Source organism: Nesoenas mayeri, assembly GCF_963082525.1.
Source record: "Nesoenas mayeri genome assembly, chromosome: 7".
NCBI classification, from domain to species: domain Eukaryota; kingdom Metazoa; phylum Chordata; class Aves; order Columbiformes; family Columbidae; genus Nesoenas; species Nesoenas mayeri.
The window spans coordinates 23,129,695-23,143,927 of NC_137551.1; the positions used below are offsets into that span (position 1 = coordinate 23,129,695).

General features: G+C 35.8%; 1 protein-coding gene across 2 annotated transcripts in view; it reads right to left on the bottom strand.

The window, feature by feature from the left end:
* EXOC6 (exocyst complex component 6) overlaps positions 1–14,233 on the bottom strand; it is a gene marked incomplete at its 5' end in the record, with an annotated part of 91,646 nt that overhangs the window by 56,080 nt on the left and 21,333 nt on the right. For both annotated transcript variants that reach the window (XM_080348070.1, XM_080348071.1), the window contains 7 exons: positions 148–219; positions 2,092–2,212; positions 2,558–2,604; positions 2,698–2,781; positions 4,922–4,990; positions 5,992–6,147; positions 7,350–7,554. In XM_080348070.1, coding sequence (XP_080204196.1) covers positions 148–219; positions 2,092–2,212; positions 2,558–2,604; positions 2,698–2,781; positions 4,922–4,990; positions 5,992–6,147; positions 7,350–7,554 — 754 coding nt within the window. The remainder of the gene's footprint in view (positions 1–147; positions 220–2,091; positions 2,213–2,557; positions 2,605–2,697; positions 2,782–4,921; positions 4,991–5,991; positions 6,148–7,349; positions 7,555–14,233) is intronic.

Consider the following 14,233-nt stretch of genomic DNA (forward strand, 5'->3'; position numbering starts at 1 on the left):
TAAAAAATATTACTCTGTAGTTTTGTTCTGGATTCATATATATGACATCAGGGAAATCCAAAGCATTGCACTTACCTAGAGGAAAAAATTGACTCTAGGAAATTCAGTTAAACTACTAATATAATGTGTACCTGCTACAATACGTACCTGCAAAGTATCAGCAAATACTACAATAAGATTCTTCAGTTCCAGAACAAGGTCAGGATCACTGCAATATGACTGAAATTGAGAAATTCTGGTTTTGTTAAAAGGATTTAAAATATGGGACATACGTTTTCAAAGAATATTGACACAGAAGGTGAAACTCTCCAGCCTTATCACTTTACATGATGGCCTGGCTATCAATAAAAGCTCAGAAAAAGTAAATTAAAAGTAAACTAAAATATGAGAGTCAAATCATATCAGTGTGTTGTACTGAGATTCAAAACCAGCAAATGACATTAATTTCAGTGGAATACAGGCACACATCAAAATGCTTTGCTAAATCAACATCAGAGAGGTTTCCACAGGCCATTGTTTGGAACACTAACTAGTGTGAACTGTGCCACCTCTGACAGTTTGCCAGCTGTGTGTGGAAAACACTATAAAATACTTTCTAAATAAGTTCAAATTACAAATTTTATGGCAAAAAGACAAGACATGAAGTTATTTACTAAATGATCAAAATCGGATTTTCAGAACTGTGGAGTCACACAATTAATGCTTTCACCTCAGGTATTTGCAATACCGGATAAAGTAAAAAGATATTTATATTGAAATCATTTAAAGCAGTATGAGAATATAGTGTTGGTTAGAGACTATAAATGCCTGTTTCAACTCTTTTTTTTCAATTTTTTGCTCTTAGCATACTTTAATAAAGTAAGGGTTTGGTTTACAATATGTCAGAAGACAACATACACTTATCTAAACAATAGTCTGTACTAAGATGATTTTAGAAAGAGATTGTGACAGAACCAGTTTTGATGGGAGTTACGCATTTTGAGAAAAAATAGTGATCAACATGACAAGACACTGCAGAGCTCTTTAGAGACTACAGTACTTTCACTCCTTAAATCACTATATTCTTACATGGTGTATAAATCCATACACAACCAATTAACTTGCGAAGTATTTAACTTAAAAAACACTCAATATATCTCAATTTATCCCAATCTTCTGAAATGAATTTAAAAGTATGAGAACATCTCATGTACCACGGATCAGTAAAGGTCCTATGATAAAACTATAGTTGCAATCTGAACTTTTTCCTCATTTTCCTCAGTATATGTGAAATGTAAAATATTCCTTGAATTAAAGGCCAACTGTAATAAAAATAACATTGCAAAGAGGAAGTGAGAAAGATAAAACTCTCGTATTTTTTCTGATAGTAAAAGTTATACCAATAGTAAACTCTGAAGCAATTTACCATCGGTCAGTCTGAGTGAACACTGTATTTCATTGGTTTCCACAGAGGAATAAGACATAGCAGTTATTCAGCATCATGGGAGCTCAGATAGAAATGGAACTTTAGAAGACAGACTTCAAATGTACTGAAATACCCAGCTGATTCAGAATTACAATCTAACACCTGCAAAGATCTTTCTAATACCTTTATTTCAACATAAACATATTACTATTATAGCACTGAAGAGATAGCTCCAAGGGTTTTCCTGGTGGAGTTTATTTTGGAAACACAGCATTTGGAATGATAATTAGGAACTATTTCCTGGTGGTGTTTTCAGTGCTGAACTATTCAATCTGATCTAATGAAGAGGTCAGTTGAGACTAATGAGGAAGGATTGCAATAATAACAGCAGATTAACTCTGCATATTCTAAACTGCTGGACTAAGAGAAGGTTTGGAAGACCCAGTGAGTTGTAAATCAGTGGAGGATTATGCAAATAGCCCATGGCTGTGGATCACAGCCTGATACTGTTGGGTAAAACAAAAGCTTGGCAGGCTCCCTCCCAAATCTGAGCAATTTTTAATCACCAGGAAAAGAAAACATGAGAGAGGTGTAATTTTTCACTTTGTTACTATCCCAGCTTTAAATATGCAGAGTTCTGATGTAAGACAATTTAAACTGCAGCACTGATAAGACTTCTCACTTACTGAATGTGTTCTAAGAACAGCAATGATCTTGGAAAGGGCCATGTTCCAGAGTTCATCAGTGTATGTTCTAGTTACCAGTCCCTGGGTTACATGTAAAATGTGGTCTTCTACTACAAAGAAACTAAAACAAAATAATGCTTAAATTATTAAGTTGATTTCTAGTAGAGCAAATTCTAGCATTTCACACAAACCCGTAGTCAAACCCTTTGGTAGCTTTGGTGTCCTGCCTTGCCCAGCATGAAGTCAAAATGCGAAAAGTTTGTTTCATGCCAGCTGGAGCCCAGGCTGCTGGAGGGTCCTGATACGATCTGAATGCTCTTCCCCACTCAAAGCAATAACAACAAAATCCAGCACCAACCACCCACACAATTTGTGCAGAAGAAAGTTTTTGGACAATGGGAGAACAGAGGGTGAATTAAGAATCAATATAGTAAAAGTGAAATAAATCTTCATTTAGAAAACTTACCCTACAATTTGACTGAAGTATCTTCTATAGCCTTCTACTGTTTCATGCTTTCAGTGAAAAAGAAAACAAGTTTAGGAATAAAAATACCACTGAGTGTTAAGTACAACCCAGGTAAATGCAAAAACAAATGTATTGGTTACCATGCTTGACTGTGGCTGCAGAACTAATCTTGCTTGTTTCCTTCTTTGTTTTCTGTAGTAATTCTCAAATATTTCTCCATCACCCTAAAAGAAGAAAAAGTAGTTAGAACGAGAACATTGTCACAGTATGAAAAAGGCACTTCTTAAACTAAAGGTAGAATTTTCTTAAACTAAGGCACACATTTTTCATTTATTTCACGCAAAGACCTCCAGCTGACACCAGCAAAGTTTTGCGTGCATCAAATATGCAGAAATTATATCTTTAAGTAGCCCACAGAATGTACTGTAAATAAAAATGTTGCCTATATGCCTACATTTTGTCAAACCATATTATGCATTTTAAGCAATATTCATGTTTTTAAACTACAGCTTTCAGAGTATGTTAATATTTATAGACAAGACATATTACCCATTACTTTGTTGAAATTCATTGTCCCCTAAAATGTTTCTCTAGGTTATTCAAGAAACTAACTGCATTGTACAGTTAAGTCACAAGAACGTTTCTGCAAATATTGGATACATCTTAACACTGCCTGCATTAGCTTTGTCTGAGGAAAAAAACGAAACAAAAAACTGAATGCAATGTCACTTGTATGCAAGCAAAATAAAGCAGCTTAGCATTTTTGAGGTTTGTTTTTACTTCATGAGCCTTTTATTAGGCCAGTGCTATTTAGAATTCCATTACTTGGGCTTCCAAAAATCTTTGAATCAAATTATAAAACAGATTATATCTTATTAAGACAGGATTACCCATCTAACTCCTTTATAAGATTGAAGAAAATGTAACCTTAGTATTTTAAGGTCATAATGAACATTGTGTCATTTTTAGAAACACTGCTAATCTAACAAAATCTAAAAGTAAAAAAGAGACTTGGCTTAAAAACTACAAAAAAACCCGACTTGAAACTGAGATGCAAATTTACCAGAACACTTCCTGGTGCAGCAGAGCTTTACACAGTGTGCTATAGTATCATATTAGGTGATGCTGGCAGGAAAGACAGAAGCCCTATTCTGAAGATATCAACAATCCTTTTTTTCTAAGGGGCTAAGGACCTTTGATATCAGAGAGCACCTCAAGTTGTTTTCTGTCCTCAGTAAATCTGGAAGCTGGCAAAACTTTCTGTGCAAACACAAAGAGCATCTCCTTGGATCAAGGATCAAACATCAGCATCCTTGTCAAAGTGAAAAACGTAATCACATTAAATGTCGCGTATGAATTTTATTCCTGTTATTTTATTACACTAAAGGAAAAATAAGCAGATGTTGTCAGTTGGTGTATTTAACTTTACACGTTATTTTTATATGTTATTTCACACTTTTTTCCTCTGTAAAAATAAACAGTCCATTCTTTTTTAATAGTTCTGGCAGCCTGTATTTCTGTCCCTCCTGTTATTTCATTGAGATGAATAATTACTGATGTAATTATTGATGTTTTTGTTTGGATTTCTTCTTCTTAAAAAAAAAAAAAAGTAACAGTGAGATAATACTTTAAATGTTATTTCAACATATAAGCTTCTATGTTACATGCTACAAGTGTTCCATAGAAAGAAGATAACCCAGCCTCAGTGCTTGAAGCCAGGAGTAGCAGAGATTGTAGGATTAGTAATACTTAAAGTTACTTAATCGATATGCATCGATCCTTATTCTGTAAGTAATCTGGCTTCAGAAGTAACTGAGACGCAGGAAAGTGAGAAAATAATAAATAATTTGTTACCAAGGTTTCCCCCAAAAGTTTTCATCCTTGTTAGCTTGTTCTTTTATAACAGCTAAACTGAGCTTTTGTGTCTCTGTCACTGAATTCAATTTAATCTGCCTGAGCACACCCTGTCACAACCTCCAGTTTTCGCTTGCTGTTTTGCAGACTGAATATTCCCATCTTTTGTAATATTGATCATTTCCCCCCAAACATCTGTATACCTTGGAACACTTGGTGGAACTGCAAAAGTGCTGACACCACTATTGAGGCAGACATACATATTTTATGCGTATTCTTAAGAACACTTTTGTCATTAATGTCTTGCTGTGTATCCTTTACTGTACATATATAATAAAACATACAGTCATGCCCTGAGTGTCTATATTCAACCCACCTCAGCTGGTTCATGCAGAACTACCACTACTAAAAGCAATATGTTTTTTGGGACCTATTAAAGCATGAAAATTACAAAAATGAACATTCAGCTTCAAAAAGTAAAATACCTTTTGAAGTGACCTTAATACATACCAAAACTGAGTAGATGTGCAAGCACCTATAGACTGGGGAAAAGTCTACAAGATCTTGAGCAGTTAAAACCTGAAGAAGCAAAGGAAAACAGAAGTATATAAACTATAAAAAGCATATAATCTGCAAAATGTGATACATTACCAACAGAACTTGTCCACTTAATAAACACTTCCCAAGACACCTTACTGGTAAGGAAATATCTCTTTAAAATTCTGGTTTAGTGCCCTTAATTTTACAACTGCTCAACTTACTTTCTTTAAAATTTGGAGATTTGGGGAATAATTAGTAGTTTAGTAAAGTGTAAAGTTAGTAGACTGATGAATCTAAAGTTCAGATTAATCTGGAAATACATTGGGGTTGAATACAAAAACACGACCAAATTGGGACCAGTGAAAGCCAACTCTATTGACAGGTTTTACAGCTTACGAAAACTACTGTTCTCATACAAAGCAGCAGGAGTTTGCTGTAATGACTTGAAGAGTAACTGTGTCAGTCTTTTTGCCAGTAATTTCAGGACCCAAAAATGGATGGGTTCTATCACAAAAGAGCAAATTAATTGCTCAATTCTCCCTGCCTTTTTATTACAGTGCTAGATTTTATTTGTGTTAGAATACCAGATTCCTTTCACTGTGTATTCAGAACACCTGATTTTAAAGGTCTCAATACTTGCTATTTTATTGAATTTATGAATACTGAGTATTTGGTAGCTGAAAGAGTTCTAACACAAGCTGAAGTCCTCAACACAGAAATGCTGGCTTTAGCAATAGCAGAATACTCCAGTAGGCCACGCATCATTTACAGTGGGCAGGTACTGTATAACACAAATTGCAACTGAATTCCAGAATAATTACAAGTTCTATCCAATTGATGCTAAAGCTAGAGTTAGTACAACTAATATTTTGGCACTATTTTTCCTCCTAAAATGCTGATCTGGACTGGTGTCCCTTGAAGGTGTTCTCTGGTCCTTTCTAACTAACATTGACCATCTACAGACAACATACTGCAAGTTTTGTTCAATAAACCTACGAAATTCACTTTAAATAAGATGTACTGATTTAGTATAATGTTACCTCTTCTTCATGTTCATCATCTTCTTCAAACGTTCGCTTCAATGTAATTTCATTCTTGGATTCCAAAATTCTGCTTCTACCTAAACACATATTCCGACCATAGTTTACATTATTCTGCTTCTGAAGAGGTGCACTAAAGGTTTTCTGCTGCTGCGCCTGTTTTAAAAGTAGTACGAATAAAGAAGGATGTAATGCAAATTTAATCACTGATGAGTACATGTTATGACATGAAAAACAGGTGGTGCTATTGGACACACATTAGTATAACTACAAGATGTGTGTTCTCTGCCTACACCAAAGATTTTTTCCTTGATCAATTTGGGATGGCAAATTATTTCAATAGCTAATTTCTGCATAATTTTTCTCTAATCCCCAGAATACAATCTTAAAGGTAGAAAAAATTAAAAAGTAACCTGTACTTTTCCTGACCATAAATTGCAGAGAATCAATATTTAAATGAACTACAGTTATCACACTTTCCAGATATTTGTTTGTTGTACTCAGTTACGCCTCAGTGAGCAGTCAGCTGCAGAAGTCAAACACACTGTATTGCCTTACTATTGAAAGAAATGCAACACAGTAGCACAGCATAATCTTGCAATTAAATCAATGCCGCATTTTACAAGAACCTTAGATGACAAAATGGTAACCCAACCTGAGCTCTACCCAAAAACCAGTCAAATACAATTTTGCTTGCTCTCCAAATCAATTTTAAAAACATTAACTGTTTAAAGCCTGGTCAGCAGCAGTGCTTTGAAGTAGCATATTGTTTTGTGATGGAACAGGTAAGGGCTCCAGCTGTCCCAAACTCAACCTGGCTTTCACCCCAGTCCTCTCTGGAGCATACTACGCCAGTATCACAGCCTGTGCTAGTACTGTACAAAGAACCAGGCAGTTACCTCAACATTTCTTTTAGCCGTATTCCTCCTCGTCAGCTGGCCAGCTCTTTGCTTTGCTGTAGTAGCTGCTCAGTTACAGACTGTCTAGGAATTGACTACTCAAAGTATTGCATGACTTTTTGCAACCTGAGCTATAGAGTATTTCTCTTTCCTTTCCCAGGGAGGAAACTACTTCTTGTCTAGCACACAGACACCATTTTTTAGGAAAAGCTGGATGCTACAGAGGTGTCACACTGCTGCTTCCTGCATTAGCCAGGGACCACTAGAATTGACAACTTCATGTCCAGGAGAACAATCTACCCAAGACGCCAGCAAACACTTCACAGCCCTCCATCTTTACTCAAAGGTCTGTGTGATGACTGAAATCCTTAGACAAACCTTTTGGGCTAACCTGAGACTATCAACACAGATCTTTAGAGCAGATAGCAGGACTGAGATAATCCTGTCAGGTCAGCTTACCTGCTTCATGGCAGTTTCCCCAATTTTGTCAGAATGTTTTCGAATACTCTCTAAGAAATCCTTGAGATCTGACATGGATATTTCTTTTATTTCTTCACGCAGTTTTGGAAGATTTTCTATCATTATCTGGCAAAAACGGTATTGGCTAACTCTAGGAAGATATAGATTTTCTAGCTGTTCCATTGTTTTTAAAGCAGAATAGTATCTACAAAGAGATTAAGATCAAATTACATAGATTGTTATTAAATTTTAATAAAATACTTTATCAAATATAGGATATCAATATCATACACACAATCAACATACATCTAATGCAATTACTCTGTTCTTAGAAAAATTACGGAACAATGGGTCATCCATGTAATGCTTTAGTTTGGAAAAACACAGTGAACTGTCAGAGCGACTGAGCATGTACAAATTTTAAGTAGGTTTTTACTGTTCTCATAAATAGATTCCTAACACCACATGGAGCATCTTGCAGAATGGAGGCACTAAAGTCATAACAACTACCTTCCCTTTGAGATTGACTTTATTAGGAGTTTTTATGAGGTTTTTTTTTCTGAAATAAAAATTGCCTATGACCCAACATTGCAGTATATGCACCAAGCAATGAAAACAATCTTGGAAAAGCGTGCCCACATGCACCTGCCTTCTTTAGGTATACGTGAACATCCACACCCACCCTCTTTCCACCATCCTTAGCTGGAAAAGGCACGTACACACTTATCTCAAGCAGTATTTTTTCCAGCAGTGTATAATATTTTGCTGTAAACCACAAATTTACTTACTCTGCTGACTAAATACAGTATATCTCACCAAGAAACTGATTACTTTGAACAGGTATTAGAAGAGTAAAAACAAACAAACAAAAACCAGAACAAAGACTCCATCATTTTCTCTATTCTCCCATGTTCTGTTAGCCTACAGACTATTTGTAGCAGAAATATGGAAGATGTGTCCTGAGAGGGGGAAAACACAAAACACCAAGAAATACTTTCTCTCATGTCCATACATTATGCAGACATCGTTCAGTACATTTGTAACTATGTTGTGAAATTTTACATATGGGACAATTAGTTTAAAGAAATACTCCAAGTTAAAACTAAGTGTAAAAAGTGATTTAACTGCAAAGTAAATTAAAAAAAAATAAAGACTCAAACAATTTTGACAGTAGAAAGCTACCAAATACTGAGACATCAACTCTCTATATTGCTACAGTTATTTACCTGTCTTCACTCTCAGTTGCCTCATAGATTACTGGGTTTGCTGGGCCAAGACTTACTTGCTAAAACCATTAATCAACTTCAGGCCTGTAAAGCTTTACTGCTTTCAGCTGATTTAGAGAAACATTTAAAGAAGGACATTTTAATTCAGGGAAACTGTTTTTCCATGCTTCCTCTTATAATCAGTAGAGATGAACACCACAAAGAGGTGACTCAGAGCTGAGTCAGGCTTTTCTGTGCCTCTTATTGAGGTCAATACCCTTCTCTATTTAATCTTCAAATGTCACAGGGGCTATTAAGGCAGAATGCTCGTGAAAAAATTTACCTTATTGAAAAGATGAAGCAAATAGAAGTGGGCCAATTCTGGGATAAACAGCTAAACTAAAAAGGCACTAAACAGAAACACCATGACCAACAAATCTGTGATGTCAGCATTTTAAAGAGAGGTGCAGGAAACAGGTTAAACATGAACAGGACAGCAATTAGTTTTAAATGTGACAATAATTTTTTTAATGCAGTATTCTTACCAGCCACTCAAGAGGCTTTAAGAAAAATGCATTTATTTTGGCCTATTATAGCAGAACAAGGTGAATTGATGCCTTCTATCTTGGTCTTGAACAGGAAAAGTAGAAAAACTGAGATCAGACTGAGTTAATTTGCTGTTAGTTCCAATCCTTTCTTTCCATAAATACAGAGTAATATCCTTAAGCCATTTTTGGCTTTCATATTATAAGTTTAGTTCCTCCTTCTTCCTGAAAGTTCTGCACAATCAGTACTGGAAAAAGACCAAGTCACTTCGAAAGGGAAAAGCTGAATATGAGAAAGTCCCTTCAAATGTTCAAGAAAACCTGGAGAAGTGTCCTTTCCAGTTCTTTTGCTTCTAGATATTAATTGTAGAGGTAGTGAGTAAAGACTTCTAAACTGAAATACATTTCAAGCTGCTGGCTCCCCTTCTGTAGACAAGCAATAATATATTATTAATACTTCAGTCATAAATTCTTGTTCCATTCTGAAATAGATACATTATTTTCAATTTTCTCAATCAAGACATTTCTAAGCTAACTGTTCAGCATAGCTAGAGGACGGGAAAAATCTTCTCTTTTATTCCAGAACAGAACTCCTTTCACAAGACTGCAAATAAAGAGGTTTCAAGTGTAAAATAGGAGCTTATTATATAGTTGGTTTATATAAAATATACATAAGGCAAGGGGCATGTTGCAGATAAGAAAGGGTCTGGTGGTTTTATGTGTGGGGGGTTTTGTTTTTTTAAAATAGCAAATGACCAAGAGTGCCACATGGTGAGACTTCTGGAGAATAAAACCATAATAGCATCAAAATTGTATAAAAGGTTTTTATTTAAATTATATGGATCAGCTTATCAGAACACTGTTAGTTCATCTGGAAGGTTTTTGACTGCTGTCTCTAAGATCAGAATTAACATAATCCATTTAAAATCCGTTCTAGAGTCCCTTACTAACTACATATATATATATATATGAGGCTCAGGATCTTGCCCTTTTAACATCTGTTCTGATAAGGCACTCAAGTCTTATTAATTTGAAGGTCATCTGCAGGTCAGGATTTAAACTAAAAAGTTTTGCATATAATTTCAAGGAATTATGTATTTGCATATTTTGCTTTAAAAATAGACTTAACTCAATGCTGAAAATGTTGACAATAGTATTAGTTCCTATCATATATTTTCAATCATATAAGGTAAAGATTGCTCATTTGACTATAAATGAGTTAAAGAAGTATCTTCAATGTTAATTTTTATATAAAAATAGCTGCCCTCTGTCTATTCTTCTGAGCTAATCTTGTAAGAATATGTACCCCAGTGCAAAATTTATAATGGAAGCTTTGAAACTGAAGACACAGTTTGAAACACCAGTAGAAGTCATATGATAAGCCTGTCCAGAACTGATTAATCTTGTCATCAGAACCAGAAAATTGTAAGATGGATTTTAGTAACATCTCCAAACTATAAAAACGGAAACTTCTAAAATCAGCTAGAAGTAGGCCAGGGGGTGAGGGGGATGGGGAAAGGAGAACACAACAACCAACTAACTGCCACAAAAACATAAGATTAATGTTAGTGTTTTGTATCATCTTATTCTAAAACTGAGCTGGCCTTTTACAAAATGGCCAAGTACCAGGCATAGAGCAGTCAGGTCTTGTATTAGAATGTGAAACATCAACACACAAAGACTTCAAAAGGAAGTGACCATTACTTTAGCATACCCAAAGTATTAAGTTATGTTTTAAATCACAGAGAGCACTTATAAGATTTTTATCAGCAGAGTGTCATTTTGAGACAGTTAAGAGAAATACTGAATCTTACTGAAAAAGCCCCATCAAGTTAAACTAGAGCAGTCAAGAAGCTGCTCTGGACAGAAACAAGATGAACTCAAAGGTTGTGAATTTTCTGAGAATAACCCTTTGGTACACAAGCCTTTTGAGAAAAGAAATGTTTAGTCATGACCCAAAATTTTCTGCTGAAAGAAATGAGAGACAATAACCTTAAAATTATAATTTTATTTTAATTAAGGAAACAAACCTAATTTACCAAGAAAATATAGTGTTCTCCAACTTTTGTGTTTCCCTCTGAGGTAAATACTGTATATTCCTGCTTACAACATTTCCATTAAGTAAATATGACAAACTTTTTGTACTGTACCAAACAAATTTAAGGGAGTTCATTGGAATTTTTCAATAATACTGTGGAAATGTCACCTTCATGGACATCTTGAATAGAATATATTGAAGTTGCAATTGAAAACCTTTCACCACATGAGCAACTATTTTTTTATTTTGTTTTTTAAATCTAGTTGCCTTAACAATTCTAAACCTAAATTTTAAACTTCCCCAGCATACCAATTTTATCAGTTGCCCCAAAGGACCACAAACTGAGGTCAAGGCACTACTAACTTGAAACTTCTGTAAAGTGAGTCAAAATCCCAACATTTCTGAAAATCAGATTAAAGAGCTGTTACGTGAAAAAAAACCAAGATGTGTGGAACACCTGTTTCATCCATAATGATGTGACAGGAGATTTTTTAAAAAATACAAATTATCAAACAAATAGGGTTGTGAGAACAGTGAAGAAGAAAGCATCTGACAGTTCACTATCAGATATACATTTCGATTTTTAATGTTTTTTTGCCAGACCCATGGTACCTCTGTGAGGTATTGATTTGCAGTTGGTAAATTCCAGTGCTTCATTTTGACATGGTTCCAAAACATGCAGAAAAACAAAATCAAATCACCATTGGTTTTACCTGTTCCAGCATCTTGCCATACAGACATGCGTAGAACCAAATTTCATAAATTATGAAGTTTTCCTATTTGTATCATTTATGTCTTCATGTTTATTTGAATGCTTGGAAGGTTCCTGCTGAGAAAGGCTGCATGACTCTCTCAGGGAGACTTAGTAACCTAAATAACTATGCAACTCTGTCTTTCCCACAGTTCAGAAGAAAGCTCATAGTAAAAGGCCAAAACAAAAACAACCAGGTTTTTCAGGGAAACAAGCTCACTCTTTCTTTTGTCCTTCTCATGGCAGATTCAAGAAGATTCAGCAACAACCTTAACAGATTAATTTAATTATTTTCATTGTATGGTGGGTTTGGGTTTTTTTTTGTAATACTTATTGTGAAAGAAGACTTGCAAAAACACCAGTTCTAACAATTCTCAATTAGACCACAATCCCTTAAAGCAGCTGGGAACTTTCTCCAGAGACATACATCAAAATCCAAATGGCAACACAGCTGCATAAAATGTGTGATGATCTTATCTCTGACTTAAATTAAAGACCTAGGTATTCAGTGTAAATGCATAGCCCCCACTAGGTGTTTTGGAAAGCAGTGGAGAAACCATGCTTCGCGCTTCTGCTTCCTCAGCTAAGACTTTTAACCTTCTACAACTCTTCCCAGCCAATTGTGCTCGTTCAGAGCAGATTCCACAGTTACTTCCTCTCACAACTATAGTTCTTGTCAATTTGTGTTATGCATGGCTCAGGAGACAGAAAAATAGGATAGACAGCCTTTCACCTCTAGGTCATCAGTTCAAACATACCCCACATCTGTAGGGACCAAAAGTTACTACAAACAGATGGCTTTTTGGAATCCTCAGTAAATCTTCATTCTATCTGCATATACCAGGATATACTCCAGACCCCAAATCCTGCATTTCCTTAAAAGGCATCTGCCATGCAGAAAAGGAAATGGAATTTCAATCTTCATCTTAAAACAACTGTCCCTCAACAATACAGAATAGCCACACTTTCTTCTTCTCTTCCTTTAAACATCAGAAATACTACTATTCATAGTGCAAGACTGTAAGACAATGGAATCATGAAAATACATTCCAAAAGGCTGCAAGCAGAGAGAGTCAAAATAAAAGAGGTCTTTTAAAAAAAGACCAATGAAACATTCACTGCATTGATTAACTCCAGTGAAGGTTTATGAGAAAAATTATCTTTGCCTGAAATAAACATTCCTTATTGTTTTGTTAAGACAGGGATTGTGAATGCTCCTCTCTCTGACTCTTCCAGGAAAGCTTCAGAGCAAAACTTAGGAAGGTCAGTTTTGAAATTCCTTGGATCCGCAAACATCAGCTATGAGGTCTCTGCACTGATGCTCCGGATGTCCTTGCTGTTGCTCAGTCACAGTGATGCTGTGAGTGATACACTCACTCTTTGGATTTGTTGCCTGTTAAGCCGCAAGGAAATTACCATTTGAATTAACTGTGAGTTCCAGGGGATAGCCACCTCCAGACTGTAGCATAGCTAACGAAAGAGATATCTGAGCTGCAGCAGTAGCCTGTAGCAGAGTCTAAACCTTCTGCGTGATTTCAAGGTTTGGTACATCAAAGCATTATTCAGAATTATTAGTATTTTCCATAGAATTTTAAGACCTCCTTTCTGGCAACTCCTTCCACAGGAAAATTATCAAATCTGAATCCGTTAAATAACAGAAATTTAGGTTTAGATTTAAAGAGTGCTGATGATTTCTCAGAAAGCATACCAACCATCAGTGGACTCTCCAAAACTACTAGCAAACATGAAATCAAAATGCTAAAAGCCATTTGCAATTTTATCTCACCTAAGTGATCTCTCTGTGATAATTTTAGGAACTCTAACTTCCCTTGCAATTCCAAAACCAGGATGCTGCTTGTCTCGTCTGACAGAGCAAGTGAATGGCAGAATGCAGGCCTTGATCCCAGTGTTTCGGTATCTTCAGCAAACAAAAGGTAGCTCACTCTACAGACCACCTTGCAGAAGGAAGTGGTGGGATTCAGCCAGCACAGCCTGCAGTCTGTTCTCTGACCAGAGCAGCAAGGGTGCTGCATTGTTCACATCTGTGTGCTCCAAGAGCACTGCAACAACACGCTACCAGCTACTCTAAGCAGATGTCAAACCAGTGCCCTGTTCAGAGGAAACAGGGAACAGCAGTCAGGCTGGTAAGATTCACTGGTTCACATCTAGCAAATTTTGAGTAATAAGAGACAGCATAGTGCCACAGCTATTAGGTCACTCCTAAAGCTCTTCTGTTTGTTCAGAAGACCTCACAGATAGTACGTGTGCACAGGTATCAAGTGGCACATATATCACTGGCAAAGATACATCAGAGTTGCTGCAATGCTGATTGCTCTGACATGTAC